The sequence below is a fragment of the Salvelinus alpinus genome, chromosome 16 (genome assembly GCF_045679555.1).
Source record: "Salvelinus alpinus chromosome 16, SLU_Salpinus.1, whole genome shotgun sequence".
Lineage (NCBI taxonomy): Eukaryota > Metazoa > Chordata > Actinopteri > Salmoniformes > Salmonidae > Salvelinus > Salvelinus alpinus.
The window spans coordinates 13,398,806-13,412,728 of NC_092101.1; the positions used below are offsets into that span (position 1 = coordinate 13,398,806).

Here is a 13,923-nt window from a genome sequence, read left to right on the forward strand (position 1 = left end):
TACAGTGTGTTTACTCTCAAACAAATGGATGGGCGGGTCTGCGTGCATAGTTTCTCTAATAATTGGACACTGCCCTCTAGGGACAATATAGGGAATTGACAAAAGACAAAGGAGAAAAATATCTTTTTTTTTTTTTTTTCAATAGCTTTCTTAATTGTTAAAGAAGATGTCACGTATTTGAAAGGATAATAAGACCCAATACCATAACAAGAATAAAACAGACATGGAATTGACAATGTATTATGTATTGAAGTATTGTGTGCTCAGAAAAGGTGTGACACTCTGTAGGAAAACAATACCCTCTGTCTATTAGAACATGACATTTCTGTCACCAAAGCCACGCCCATTGAATGTAGTGTTGTACTCCTGAAGCGTTCAAACCGTTTCAAACTACTAGAAGGCTTTGTCAGTTCACACTCAGTTCCATAGCAACGTATCAAAAGAGAAACCTAGCAAAAGAGTATGGCGTAACCACAGGCAGTGAGTTGTCTTTTCCCTGTCTCTAGGAACCCCTGTGAACAGGATCCCCATCATGGCCAAGCAGGTCCTGGACCTGTACATGCTGTACCAGCTGGTGACAGAGAAGGGAGGCCTGGTGGAGGTCATCAACAAGAAGCTGTGGAGAGAGATCACTAAAGGACTCAACCTGCCTACCTCAATTACCAGTGCTGCCTTTACTCTCAGGACACAGTGAGTACCAGGGGTTGGAACCAACATATAAACAAAGTAACTGTTTATATCGTTCCTTTCTGATCCTTTTTAAACCTTTGAAATCAACTTTTTTACATTTATTTTGTACATTTAGCACAACATTAAATAACTTCACCAATCAGTGCGGATAGAGCAGCTTGCTATGGAGCGGGCAAGCTATTTACATGCATTGGACAGACAAGTGTAGGGTGTGAGATGCGATTGAAATTTTGCGGGTGGTAGGAGCGGATGGAGGAGGAGGCTTGGCTTGAAGCGCTGGGCATCTTGTTGTCATGATATACATTATCTGAATTAGTCCCAGTTTACAATTTGTAAACTTGTTTCAAGGTATACTTATCCATTGTAATAGTGTTTTTCACATGATTTCATAATGTTCCTAATACCAACTGAAATGACGTTTTCACAGATACATGAAGTACCTGTACCCATATGAATGTGACAAGAGGAGCCTCAGCAACCCCAATGAGCTCCAGACAGCTATCGACAGTAACCGGCGGGAGGGCCGGCGGCAGAGCTTCGGCAGCTCCCTCTTCACCTACTCCCCCAATGGGACCCCCACCATGCTGTCCTCCTCCAAGATGTCCATGCAGAACATGGGGATGAACGTGGCCACCAACGGAGCATCTCTCACTCCCATCCAGAAAATCAAGAAAGGTGTTGTTGGAGAGCAACGGGTTTTGCTCAGATATCTTTTAGAGGATAATTATGCTGCATTGAAATTAGGAAGTTTGTTTTATTTAATTTAAATTCTTCTTTGGGTTCATTCATATCATTCAGATTGAAGTGAACAGTAAACCAGAACACAACCACAAAGTGTTGGGTGGGTTCATACAGATTACCACAGAACAGTTGAAGTGAACAGTAACCCATAGCATCACACATTTTATTTGAAATGCCAACACATCCAACACTATCCTGTTCCAAACTTCTCCATTTCCCCTGCAGAAGATGAGGGCGGTCAGCCCCTGTCTGGCGTGGGCCGCATGTCTGGGCATCCTCTGGCGGGTCACTCGGTGGCAGTGGTGCAGGCGGCAGCGGCCCAGGCAGCCATGGCGGCCCAGGTAGCGGCTCTGGAGCAGCTGAGGGACAGACTGGAGGCGGGCGAGCCCCCGGAGAAGAAGATGGCTCTGCCTGCCGAGGAGCACCAGCGACTGCTGCAGAGAGCGTTGCAGCACAACCTGCTGGCCATGACCGCCCAGATGCCCATGAACATCCGCATCAACAACCAAGGTAAAGAGTGTTGCAATTTTCGATGCACTTTAAATAAAGTTTAATTTGAAGGTACCAATATTGGGCCACCATTGCAGCCCACCAGTAAAATAACATATGTCTTAGTATGGTTAATAACCAAAGTATGTCACTCACAGCGTAGAGGCCTGAGGGCACACAGTGTGTTGTGAAATTTGTGAATGTATTGTAATGTTTTAAAATTGTATAAATTGCCTTAATTTTGCCGGACCCCAGAAAGAGTTTTGGCAGCAGCTAATGGGGATCCATAGTAAATACATATACAGCATTGGTTCCCAAACTTTTTTACATTGTGACCTAGCTAATGAAGGCCTTTCAATTTCTCCTTGACAACCACCACATTAGACAAAACCGTATCTCTAAGCCACAACCCAGTCTGTAGCTACAACCCAGGGACTGGCCACACAACCCATTAGTGGTTCTCAACCCATCATCTGAGAAAACACTGGTCTACAGTACAGTCCTAAAAGGGTATTTATGTCATGTAGATCAGGCCTCCTGTTCTGAAGCAAAATTGTCGATCTTGAACTGGCCATGTCAAACAATTGCGTACATTGACCCCTTTTGCACATACAATGTGCCCCAGCAGCATACAGACTCTATACGTAGGGGATTCAACAGCAGAACTTTCTTATGCTCTTATCAGTGTCTAGTAAAATTACAGAATGCTGGGGAATTTTCCTTGACATTTAGTTTTTTTGTTCAAATGAATGAGTACTATTTCATGGAAATGCCCTAAAGCTATGTAGCTTTTCCCCCCTCAACTCTTCTCTTATGTGTTTTCTGTCTATTTAACAGTAGTTTGCAAGTCTCCACAGAAACGTATGAGGCTGTGTGTGTGTCTGTGCTTCAGTAGTAGGGTTGTGTTTTCATGGTTGCTCAGACGTTTGGTTGTTCAGGCTGTTTGTATGTATAGTTCAGCAAGGCAGTTTACATAATAGGTTGTACAGTTAGTATGTAAATGTTAGGTTGTTCAGTGACTTTGTTTAATATATTAGGTTGTTCCGTTTGTTAGGGTTGTTCACGTAGTTAGTTTATTCAGATATCCATTTGTACGTGTTAGATTGTTTAATGAATTTGTTTGTTTATAAATTAGGTTGTGCAGTTAGTTAATTAGTTTACAGTGCCTTCAGGAAGTATTCCTGTCCCTTGACTTATTCCAAATTGTTGTTACATCCTGAATTCAAAATGTATTCAATGGATTTTTTTTCTCACCCATCTACACACAATACCCCATAATGACAAAGTGAAAACCTGTTTTTAGAAATGTTAGCAAGATTTTTGAAAACGAAATACAGTATCTGATTTATATAACTATTCACACCTCTGAGTAAATACTTTGTAGAACCACCTTTGGCAGCAATTACAGCTGTTAGTCTTTCTGGGTAAGTTTCTAAGAGCTTCCCACACCTGGATTGTGCAAAAATGTTCCATTGTTCCTTTCAAAATTCTTCAAGCTCTGTCAAATCCATTTTTGATCATTGCTAGACAACCATTTTCAGGTCTTGCCATAGATTTTCAAGTAGATTGAAGTCAAAACTGTAACTCGGCCACTCAGGAACTTTCACTATCTTCTTAGTAAGCAACTCCAGTGTAGATTTGGCCCAACCATTTTCAGGTCTTGCCATAGATTTTCAAGTAGATTGAAGTCAAAACTGTAACTCGGCCACTCAGGAACTTTCACTATCTTCTTAGTAAGCAACTCCAGTGTAGATTTGGCCTTCTGTTTTAGGTTATTGTCCTGCTGAAAGGTGAATTCATCTCCCAGTGTCTGGTGGAAAGCGGACTGAACCAGGTTTTCCTCTAGGATTTTGCCTGTGCTTAGCTCCATTTTTATCCTAGAAAACTGCCCAGTCCTTAACGATTACAAGCATATCCATAACATGATGCAGACACCACTATGCTTGAACATATGGAGAATGATACTCATTCATGTGTTGTATTGGGATTTGCCCCAAACATAATTTTTAATTGCTTTGACACATTTTTGCAGTATTACTTTAGTGCCTTGTTGCAAACAGGATGCATGTTTTGTAGTATTTGTTTTCTTTACAGGCTTCCTTCTTTTCACTCTGTCAATTAAGTTAGTACTGTGGAGTAACTACAAAGTTGTTGATCCATTCTCAGTTTTCCTGTATCACAGCCATTAAATTCTGTAACTGTTTTAAAGTCATGGTGAAATCCCTGAGGTGTTTCCATCCTCTCCAGCAACTGAGTTAGGAAGGACACCTGTATCTTCGTAGTGACTGGGTGTATTGATACACCATCCAAAGTGCAATTAATAACTTCACCACATATAATTGTACATATAATTTAAGGATATTTACCCATTGATTCTTGAAGAATAACATATAAATGCATCATGAGCTTAGTTTAACTGTCATACCCCATCAACCTGAAATATAAGCATGTTTTACTCCAATGTTTGTAAACAAGTATCCTATTTTTCGAAAATCGTCAGTCCACATGTCAAGTGGAATTGCACCATTGTATTTGCCCAAGTTCTCTCTCAACTCCAGGACCACCCTCCAGCAGATTTGTAAACAAAATGAATGTAAACAAACACTATATAGCCTCAAAACATGGCTAAACTATCATTTTGATATGGATGGTCTGTCCTTGCATCCATATCGGTGTCTATGAATTTGAGAGTGGTTATGTTTCTCCAGCCCCATCCCTCAGCTTTTTATGGAAACGAGCAGGGAAAACTCGTTGTTGTTTCAACTGCTGATTGCCGCTGTGTACGTTACATGCTGTGTGTGTTTTCTCAGATGGCCGGCAGGACTCCGCTCTCAATCTCACCACAAATGGCATGAGCAGCATCAGTATGTCAGTGGAGCTCAACGGAGTCATGTACACTGGTGAGTCACCAGTCAGTCTACAACACTCTTGTGTTACAACTGTCACTCCTGACTTGTTGCAACTCACAACATTGGACCGTTGTAGGTCAGGAAAACACAAGTTGAACTTTCAACTTGCTATCTTTTTGCAATGACATAAATGTTACACTAAATGTTACTGTAACTCTGTTTTTTGTTTTCATGCAGGTGTGCTTTTTGCTCAGGCAGCAGGGTCAGCCTCGTCAGGCCCCTCTGGATCATCAAGTAACAACAAAGCCCCTGGTGGGCCCAGCCGCTACCCTACACACCTACCTCAATCAACCCATCATCTTAACAACTCTTAACAACTCAACTCCTTCCCTTTTTGATGCCAAAACTAAAGCCAAAAGAAACAACCACATTTTCTAAATAGCCTATGCCAAAAAAACATATACAGCAAAACACAAACTAAAACTCGGTGTACTTCAAGTGGTCTCTCTCAGGTTCTCTCATATCTTCTCCCCTCTTCTGTTCTTTAGCCAAAATAAGTTTGAATAACCCAACAAAAAGCCGGTATATGATTACGATATATGCACAGCCTATGAATAATTTATTTCTACATAAATGCAGTGATTATCTAAGAACAAATAAAAATAATAGGTTGGAAGGGTAATGCACTGTTTACATATTTAACACAGCTACTGACTCACAATTAAACTTATTTTATTTTTAACATTATTATTCTCTTTATTATTATTATGATTATCATCACTAACAATATAGTCAATGCAAAAAATATATATATTTGGATTCTATAAAATTTTAAATATCTTCTATTTTAAGTAGAAAAGCTTTAAAGATTTTATTTCTTCAGGGCATAACAAAGTAACATTGTGACCTCATGTTATAGAAAACCTCTACATTTGCATAATGCAGTCGCACACAAATCAATCTTTGCTGAGATTTTCTATTAATTGTACCTCAGACACAGATAACTTTTTTTTCCCCCCGGTGGAAGTCAACAGGAATTGTTAATTCTCATTGGTACTTATATGTGCAGACATGTTGGTTTTTCTCAGGTGTCCGCCAGCTTGCTGTGAAACAATAACTGTGTGTTTCACTGCTCTATGTTTCTGTCATAGTTACAAACTATACAACTGTATTTGCTGGTTTGAGTGTTTGTTTCTTTCATGACCCATTTAAACCATTTGTTTTTAGTTATAGAATTTAGTTTTCTATCCGGTTGTCTCATCAATTACCCAGGGTCCTCTGTACTTCTATAAGTAGAGGGATCATCACTCTGAAGTTAGCTGCTCTTTTGGATGTCTTTACTTACAGCTTTTAGTAGGGGATTGATGGGTGCAGGAATTCTTAGCTCTGCAATAGTGCGGCTTTAAAACAGAGATTTGGGGTTGAAGTAGCTTTACTTAGGGGCTTGAAATCATGTCTTAAAAGCACCTACACATTGATATGACATCTTCATAACAACAAAGCGTTTATGAATTTAGCTACATGCTTGCATTATGTAGCGCTGCTTATGTAAAGGATTGGGGTGGAAAAGCCAATCAATTCCTGTCTTTGGATCAGCATTGCTCTTCAAATTGACCTTTTGACCCCCTTGTCCCCAAGGCAACATCTGAGCATCTGGTAATTAAGAAAATATCTATTTTTATCAGGTAGGTATCCATTGATTTGCAGCGCTCAGAAATATTTGCATTTTAACTGCTAAGGTACCACAGCTACTATGAAGGTTGTTTTTGCATCTTCAAGAAACTGCATGGATTCACACTCAGTACTTTTTTTTGAATTTAGAATCCTCAGCAAGGGTGGATTTTTGAATTCATTGTACTGACAATCAGGAGATGTTACAACATTGTATACCTCGTGTGTTCTATTTTTCCACAATGAAGCCCCTCTACCTCAAAGACTATGATTAGACTATGTCTCTTGTAAGATCATTACACAGTACCTTAATGAAGTAGTATATTGCGGTTATATCTTAAAGTGTGAAATATCATGCTGCGCTTCATGACTTGGGTTTATACTGTACAATGCATTGACAGAGATAAGAGATTGTAGTTAGATTGTGGTCAGGGAATTCAGCTTTTGATAAATAATGGTTGGAAGGATAGATTATTGCAGACAATCATATTAAACCTTTAATCTTTCCTCTATCATAGCTGATGATAATTACTTTGGATTGTTTTGGCAACCTGCAATGGAGACCAGGGTAGCCTCAGTCAGGAATACTTATTTTATTGCTCTGGGATGCTGCCCCCTGGTGGATTTCTTTGTTACAGCGCACAATCACGTTTCAGGGATGGATATGGTTGTTTTTTGGCCCTTATAGCTAGCGTACAGAAGTATTCTCTTTTAAAAAATTACTTGCCTTTCCCATGTTTATATAATCAAAATCATTCCATGACTTTTCAGCCTTGATATGAGATTTACCACTTGCTTTAACGATTTGTTTGGTAGATAGTATATTGCAGGGACAACCAAAACATGTGGAGATTAAATGAAATGTTATGATAAAATATCTTCTGTAATTGCAAGATGCCTTATGCTGTGACAATTCTTCTATGAATTAACCTGTATAGATAACACTTCTGAAAAGGCTTTGGATGGCTGTAGATATGACTTACTTTGTTTTCACGTTTAAGTTCTTTCTTTAAAAAATATGATATAGAAACCTAGCACAGAGATTACATGATGACATGTATCATAATATTAATAATAAGTCATAATATTAATGACGATAATAGTATTGTGAGATTTGGGGAAGCACTAGGTTGACATACCGGCCTTGGTTTTGTTAACTATTTTGTTTTCATGTACAGTACTTGGAAATTCAGAGTATAAATGAGGCTTTTTGTCTTTTACTTCTCAGGAATATACTTCTACCTCCAGTTTTACAGATGTATCCCTGCTAGGGCTAAAGTTAGTGGGTGCACAAGGGGTCGCACTCTTCATTGGTGTTCTAGTTGGTTTTTCAGCTTTCAACTACTTCTTATAGATACAGGCACAAAAGTATTTTTTAATCTGTTCTGTACACGTGTGCAATTATTATTTTTTTCATTATTTTCTACGATGAACCTTTCCACTGAATGGGATGCTTCCCAAAATATGAGGAAACAAGTGAAGTTGAAGTGTGGCATGTGGTGCCTCTTTAATAACCAGTTATTAGTATGGTGTAGTGCCCAAATAACAGATCATCAACATGCTTTTTAGAATGTGTGACCTCTAATGCTTTTAACCATTTTCTGAGGGGTGATGAACTATTCTTGCATATTTAATCAATATGTGTTTGTGTGAATGTTTTATTTGGGATTTTAATAAATATCACTTTTTCCTAGAATGTCAGCTGAGGTGTTACGTGCTGTTCTTGTCAACACAAATATACAGTACCAGTCAAAAGTTTGGACACCTACTCATTCAAGGGTTTTTCTTTTTTACTATTATCTACATTGTAGAATAATAGTGAAGACATCAAAACGAACACATGGAATCATGTAGTAACCAAAAAAGTGTTAAACAAATCAAAATATATTTGAGATTCTTTGAAGTAGCCACTCATTGCCTTGATGACAGCTTTGCACACTCTTGGCATTCTCTCATCCAGCTTCACCTGGAATGCTTTTCCAACAGTCTTGAAGGAGTTCCCATATATGCTGAGCACTTGTTGGCTGCTTTTCCTTCACTCTGCGGTCCAACTCATCCCTAACCATCTCCATTGGGTTGAGGTTGGGTGATTTGTGGAGGCCAGGTCATCTGATGCAGCACTCCATCACTCTCCTTCTTGGTCTAATAGCCCTTACACAGTCTGGAGGCGTGTTGGGTCATTGTCCTGTTGAAAAACAAATGATAGTGGGACTAAGCGCAAACCAGATGGGATGGCGTATCACTGCAGAATGCTGTGGTAGCCATGCTGGTTAAGTGTGCCTTCAATGCTAAATAAACCACCGACAGAGTTACCAGCAAAGCACCCCCACACCATCACACTTCCTCCATGCTTCACGGTGGGAACCACACATTCGGAGATCATCCGTTCACATACTCTGCGTCTCACAAAGACACAGAGGTTGGAACCAAAAATCTCAAATTTGGACTCATCAGACCAAAGGACAGATTTCCACCGGTCTAATGTCCCATGCTCGTGGTTCTTGGCCCAAGCAAGTCTCTTCTTATTATTGGTGTCCTTTAGTAGTGGTTTCTTTGCAGAAATTCGATGATGAAGACCTGATTTCACGCAGTCTGAACAGTTGATGTTAAGATGTGTCTGTTACTTGAACTCTGAAGCATTTATTTGGGCTGCATTTTCTGAGGCTGGTAACTCTAATGAATGTATCGTCTGCAGCAGATGTAACTCTGGGTCTTCCTTTCTTGTGGTGGTCCTCATGAGAGCCAGTTTCATCATAGCGCTTGATGGTTTTTGCGACTGCCCTTGAAGAAACGTTGAAATTTTCCAGATTGACTGACCATGTCTTAAAGTAATGATGAACTGTCGTTTCTCTTTGCTTATTTGAGCTGTTTTTGCCATACCAAATAGGGCTATCTTCTGTATTCCACCCCTCCCTTGTCACAACACACCTGATTGGCTCAAACGCATTAAGGAAAGAAATTCCACAAATTAACTTAACAAGGCACACCTGTTAATTGAAATGCATTCCAAGTGACTACCTCAAAGCTGGTTGAGAGAATGCCAAGAGTGCAAAGCTGTCAAGGCAAAGCGTGGCTACTTTGAAGAATCTCAAATAGAAAATATATTTTGATTTAACAATCTGGGTTACTACATGATTCCATATGTGTTATTTAATAGTTTTGATGTCTTCACTATTATTCTACAATGTGAGAAATAGTAAAAATAAAGAAAAACCCTGTAATGAGTAGGTGTGTCCAAACTTATGACTGGTACTGTAGTTTATGAAAGTTAAATCAGGAAGGCTGGTCTGAATGGCTTGTCACTTAATTCATCTTAGTAAACACAATTCACATTGCTTCGTATGTCACTCATCAGCATAGCAGGTGTTTATATGGTAATGATTAAATCGTTACCTCATGCAAAGCAGGTATCCTTATGGATGGCTGCATGTTGCAGTTGGTCGGAAGCAACTGCAGCGACTTGACGGCGACTTCATCAAAACCAAGGCAACTTCAAAAACTGCATGACCGTTGATCACATGATTTTTGTCAAGTTCATAGTCGACATGCAAGTCAGACAACTTTTATACCCATATTGCAACACACTTTAAAAGTCGGTGACCAACGTTGATCAATGTTTTGACAAAAGTGATCCGCTCTAATGCGCCCGTTGACTCAGGTTGTTTCTGAACCACCATCCATTGATTACAAGTGCAGCGTTACAAGGCTTGTCACTAGTTACCACAGCCACTTTCTGGTTTTCATTTAACGTTAGCAGTGTTTACTCATCTCATATGTATATACTGTATTCTATTCTACTGTATTTTAGCCAATGCCACTCCGACATTGCTCGTCCTAATATTTATATATTTCTTAATTACATTATTTTACTTTAAATGCGTGTATTCTTGTGAATTGTTAGATACTACTGCACTGTTGGAGCAAGGAACACAAGCATTTCGCTACACCCGCAATAACATCTGCTAAATATGTGTATGTGACCAATAACATTTTATTTGACTTGTCAAACCCCAAACCCCTGATCTACTTGGTCTGTTTTGCAAGGGCTCCCAGTTGTCTTGCGATGATGCACTTCTTGGTTTAGAAACTCTGTGGGCCTGTTCAAGCGGATCACTTTTGTCAATGGTCACCACCTTTCAAAGTGTGTTGCATGGATAAAATTGTCTGACTTGTGCCTACATGGTGACTGCATGAACTTTACAAGGTCATGAAGTTGACTGCAGTCGACTACAAGTTTCTGCAGTTGCTCTTCACCAACTTCATCCTGCAGCCATCGGCTGCATTGTGGGAGGCTCTATATATATCTAATACATTGTCAACCAATCATTAAGGTGTTTTTGTTCGACCCACACGATGACGGAAACAGCAACCAACTTTGCCATAATTCATAGTGGCTACAAGTTAATGTGATATTTAAGGCTCACTGATTATACAATGTACACACATGATTTCAGTTTGTGAGTGTGTGATATGGGGTTTGGAGACATGTGTATTTCCACATTATATATTTTTATATATATACAATGGCAACACTGCCATGTTAATCTGAGCTTTGCTGTTGGAAAATCATATTAGTGTCCGACTTTTGGCTGTCGCAGATGCACATCCCCCGACTTCACTCCGACTTGCATCTTGTCGGTTGGTGTAGCCTTACCATTCAAACGCGCCCTGTGTTAACAAGGCAACTCTCCATCTTAACTCCTCCTTCGCATTTACTGGACTGGTTGAACAGTGCAGAAGAGTACCTCCCCCGACAGTTTTTTTTCTTCTCGTCAAAGACCAATGTAGAGCACAGGTGTCATACTCATTCCACGAAGGGCAGAGTGGCTGCGGGTTTTTGCACCTCCCTTGTACTTGATTGATGAATTAATGTCACTAATTAGTAAGGAACTCCCCACACATGGTTGTCTAGGACTTAATTGAAAATAAAAAACAAAAACCTGTAGACCCTAGGCAGTCCATTGAATGAGATGGACACCCCTGCTGTAGGGGATCTAGCTCTGTGAATAGAAGGTTACGCACATACAGTTCTATGAGCTATGGACTATGCTAGTCATTCAATGGGATATCCTTCCGCCTGGCGGCAGGATGAGTCGAGATATTACTATCCGAGTAATTCCGTGCCGCGGGTGTGATGCGCGTGCCCCCACCCCTTATAAATACCTGGGCGCATAGCATCACTTCCTCGAGACTCTTCCTGAGGCTACAAGGGAACCGACATCTGGACTAGTATAGTCCCTAGCTCATAGAACCGTGGTTACGTGAGTAACCTTTGTTCTATTTCACTTGAGGGTCTATGCTAGTCATCATCTGGCAGCCGCACATGTCAGACAGAGCAGTGCCCAGGAGGTGGCAACGTTACCACAGACTATGTGACTGAGCAACCAGCTAGGCTTGCAGGATAATGTCTACAATCCAATGTGAGAGGCTTGCTCTGTACTCTATCGCCAAAGCACAGATCACCTTGCTCCACGTACATGTTTAGGGATTTCACAGGACAAAGAGTGCATCCATCAACATCATTAGCCCCAGTGGGCATGGAGGTGGATAAGGCTGTTAGCACCATTTGTTCACGTGACCTGGGGGCAGGACCTTTGGTAGGAAGGCAGGATTAGGCCGCATTGTAACACATGCCTGGGGCTCCCGGGTGGCGTAGCGGTCTAAGGCATGGCATCTCAGTGCAACAGGCGTCACAGCAGTCCCTGGTTCGAATCCAGGCTGCATCACATCCGGCCGTGATTGGGAGTCCCATAGGGTGGCGCACAATTGGCCCAGCGTTGTCCGGGTTTGGCTGGGGTAGGCCGTCATTGTAAATGAGAATTTGTTCTTAACTGACTTGCCTGGTTAAATAAATAAAAATTAAACAAATAAAAACACTAACAGATAAAGCATTGAGCTCACCAATCCTCTTGGTAGAGGCGATGGTCACCAGAAACACAGTCTTAAGAAGAGGTTTCAAGTCTATAGTGTCTTAAGGTTCAAAGTGAGGTCTAGATAGTACTCCAAGAACCAGATCCAAATCCCATTTGGGGGCTCTTTAGGCGCGTAATCGACGGACTCCCTTAAGAAACCTTGCCATGAGCGGATGGCTGCCAAGTGGACCGTCTTGCTCTTCATCATGACATGCTTAAATGACTGCTGCGTACACCTTAAGTGTGGATGCAGCCCTGCCAGCATTGAACAAAGACCTCAAGAACTGGACCACGGTTTTTATGCCGCAAGATTCTGGAGCAAGCCGCTGTTCCCCACACCACTGGCAGAACATGTGCCACCTTATGTCATAGGTTGACATGGTGGACAGGTTCCTGGCAGTCTGTAAGATGTTAACAACAGAGGGCTCAAGATGTAAACCAGACCATTTTCGCTGTTCAGCGGCCAGGCCCACAGCTGCAGGCCGGAGGGATTCGGATGCCGCAATGTGCCCCCCGCCTGTGACAATAGGCCCGGCCTCCGAGGTAGTTCCCATGCTGCCCCCTCTAGGAGTGACAGTATTGTGCTGAACCAGTGGCGTTACGGCCATCTCGGGGCAATCAGAAGGACCTGGTGACCCACTTCCCTGATTCTGTCCAGGATCGATGGAATCAGCCACTAGTGGGCCAGGGCATCTAGGCCCACTAGAGGGTTGGGGTTGGATATCGAGAACCAGAGGGGGCACTGTGTGTTCCTCTCTCTTTTGTTCTTTTTCTCACCCAATTTCGTGATATCCAATTGGTTGTTACAATCTTGTCTCATCGCTGCAACTCCCCAACGGGCTCGTGAGAGGCGAAGGTCGAGTCATGCATCCTCTGAAACATGACCCACCAAGCCGCTCTGCATCTTAACACCTGCTTGCGTAACCCGAAAGCCAGCCGCACCAATGTGTCGGAGGAAACACTGTTCAACTGGTGACTGAAGTCAGCTTGCAGGTGCCTGGCCTGCCACAAGTAGTCGCTAGAGCGCGATGAGCCAAGGAAAGCCCCTCGGCCAAACCCTCCCCTAACCCGGACGACACTGGGCCAATTGTGCGCCGCCCTATGGGACTCACTATTCGGCGAAGAGCAAGCATCGCCCAAAATGGAGTATACTCTACACATTCAACGAAAAACTCACCTATGGAGTCTTCACATCCACTTCCGCTCACCTGCATAGCTGAGGGATGAAAAGAGAAAGTGATGCTACACGTCCAGGTATTTATAGGGGGTGGGGGCATGCGCATCACACCCTTGGCATGGAATTACTCTGATATTAATATCTCAACTCATCCTGCTGCCAGGCGGAAGGATATCCCATTGAGTGACTAGCATAGACCCTCAAGCGAAATATAACTAGTTTCAGGCATTTATTTTATGCTTGCTACATTAGGAGTGTCGCCATAAGATAAAGTATTCATCTTTATATCGGTGCCATCATAGTGTCTGTGACGGCATGGGCAGCACCATTGAGGCTACAACCCATTGGAATCCCCACCTAGTTGACTACTTTAAAATGGCAGAAGCATGGTGGA

General features: G+C 41.7%; 1 protein-coding gene across 1 annotated transcript in view; it reads left to right on the top strand.

Moving 5' to 3' along the window:
- Positions 1 to 8,141, top strand: part of LOC139540855 (AT-rich interactive domain-containing protein 3A-like) — a 43,321-nt gene extending 35,180 nt beyond the window's left edge. The window contains exons 5-9 of the mRNA XM_071344865.1: positions 507 to 690; positions 1,118 to 1,365; positions 1,657 to 1,941; positions 4,731 to 4,820; positions 5,007 to 8,141. Of these exons, the coding sequence (XP_071200966.1) occupies positions 507 to 690; positions 1,118 to 1,365; positions 1,657 to 1,941; positions 4,731 to 4,820; positions 5,007 to 5,143 (944 nt within the window). The 3' untranslated portion in view covers positions 5,144 to 8,141. The remainder of the gene's footprint in view (positions 1 to 506; positions 691 to 1,117; positions 1,366 to 1,656; positions 1,942 to 4,730; positions 4,821 to 5,006) is intronic.
- The last annotated feature ends 5,782 nt before the right edge of the window (positions 8,142 to 13,923 follow it).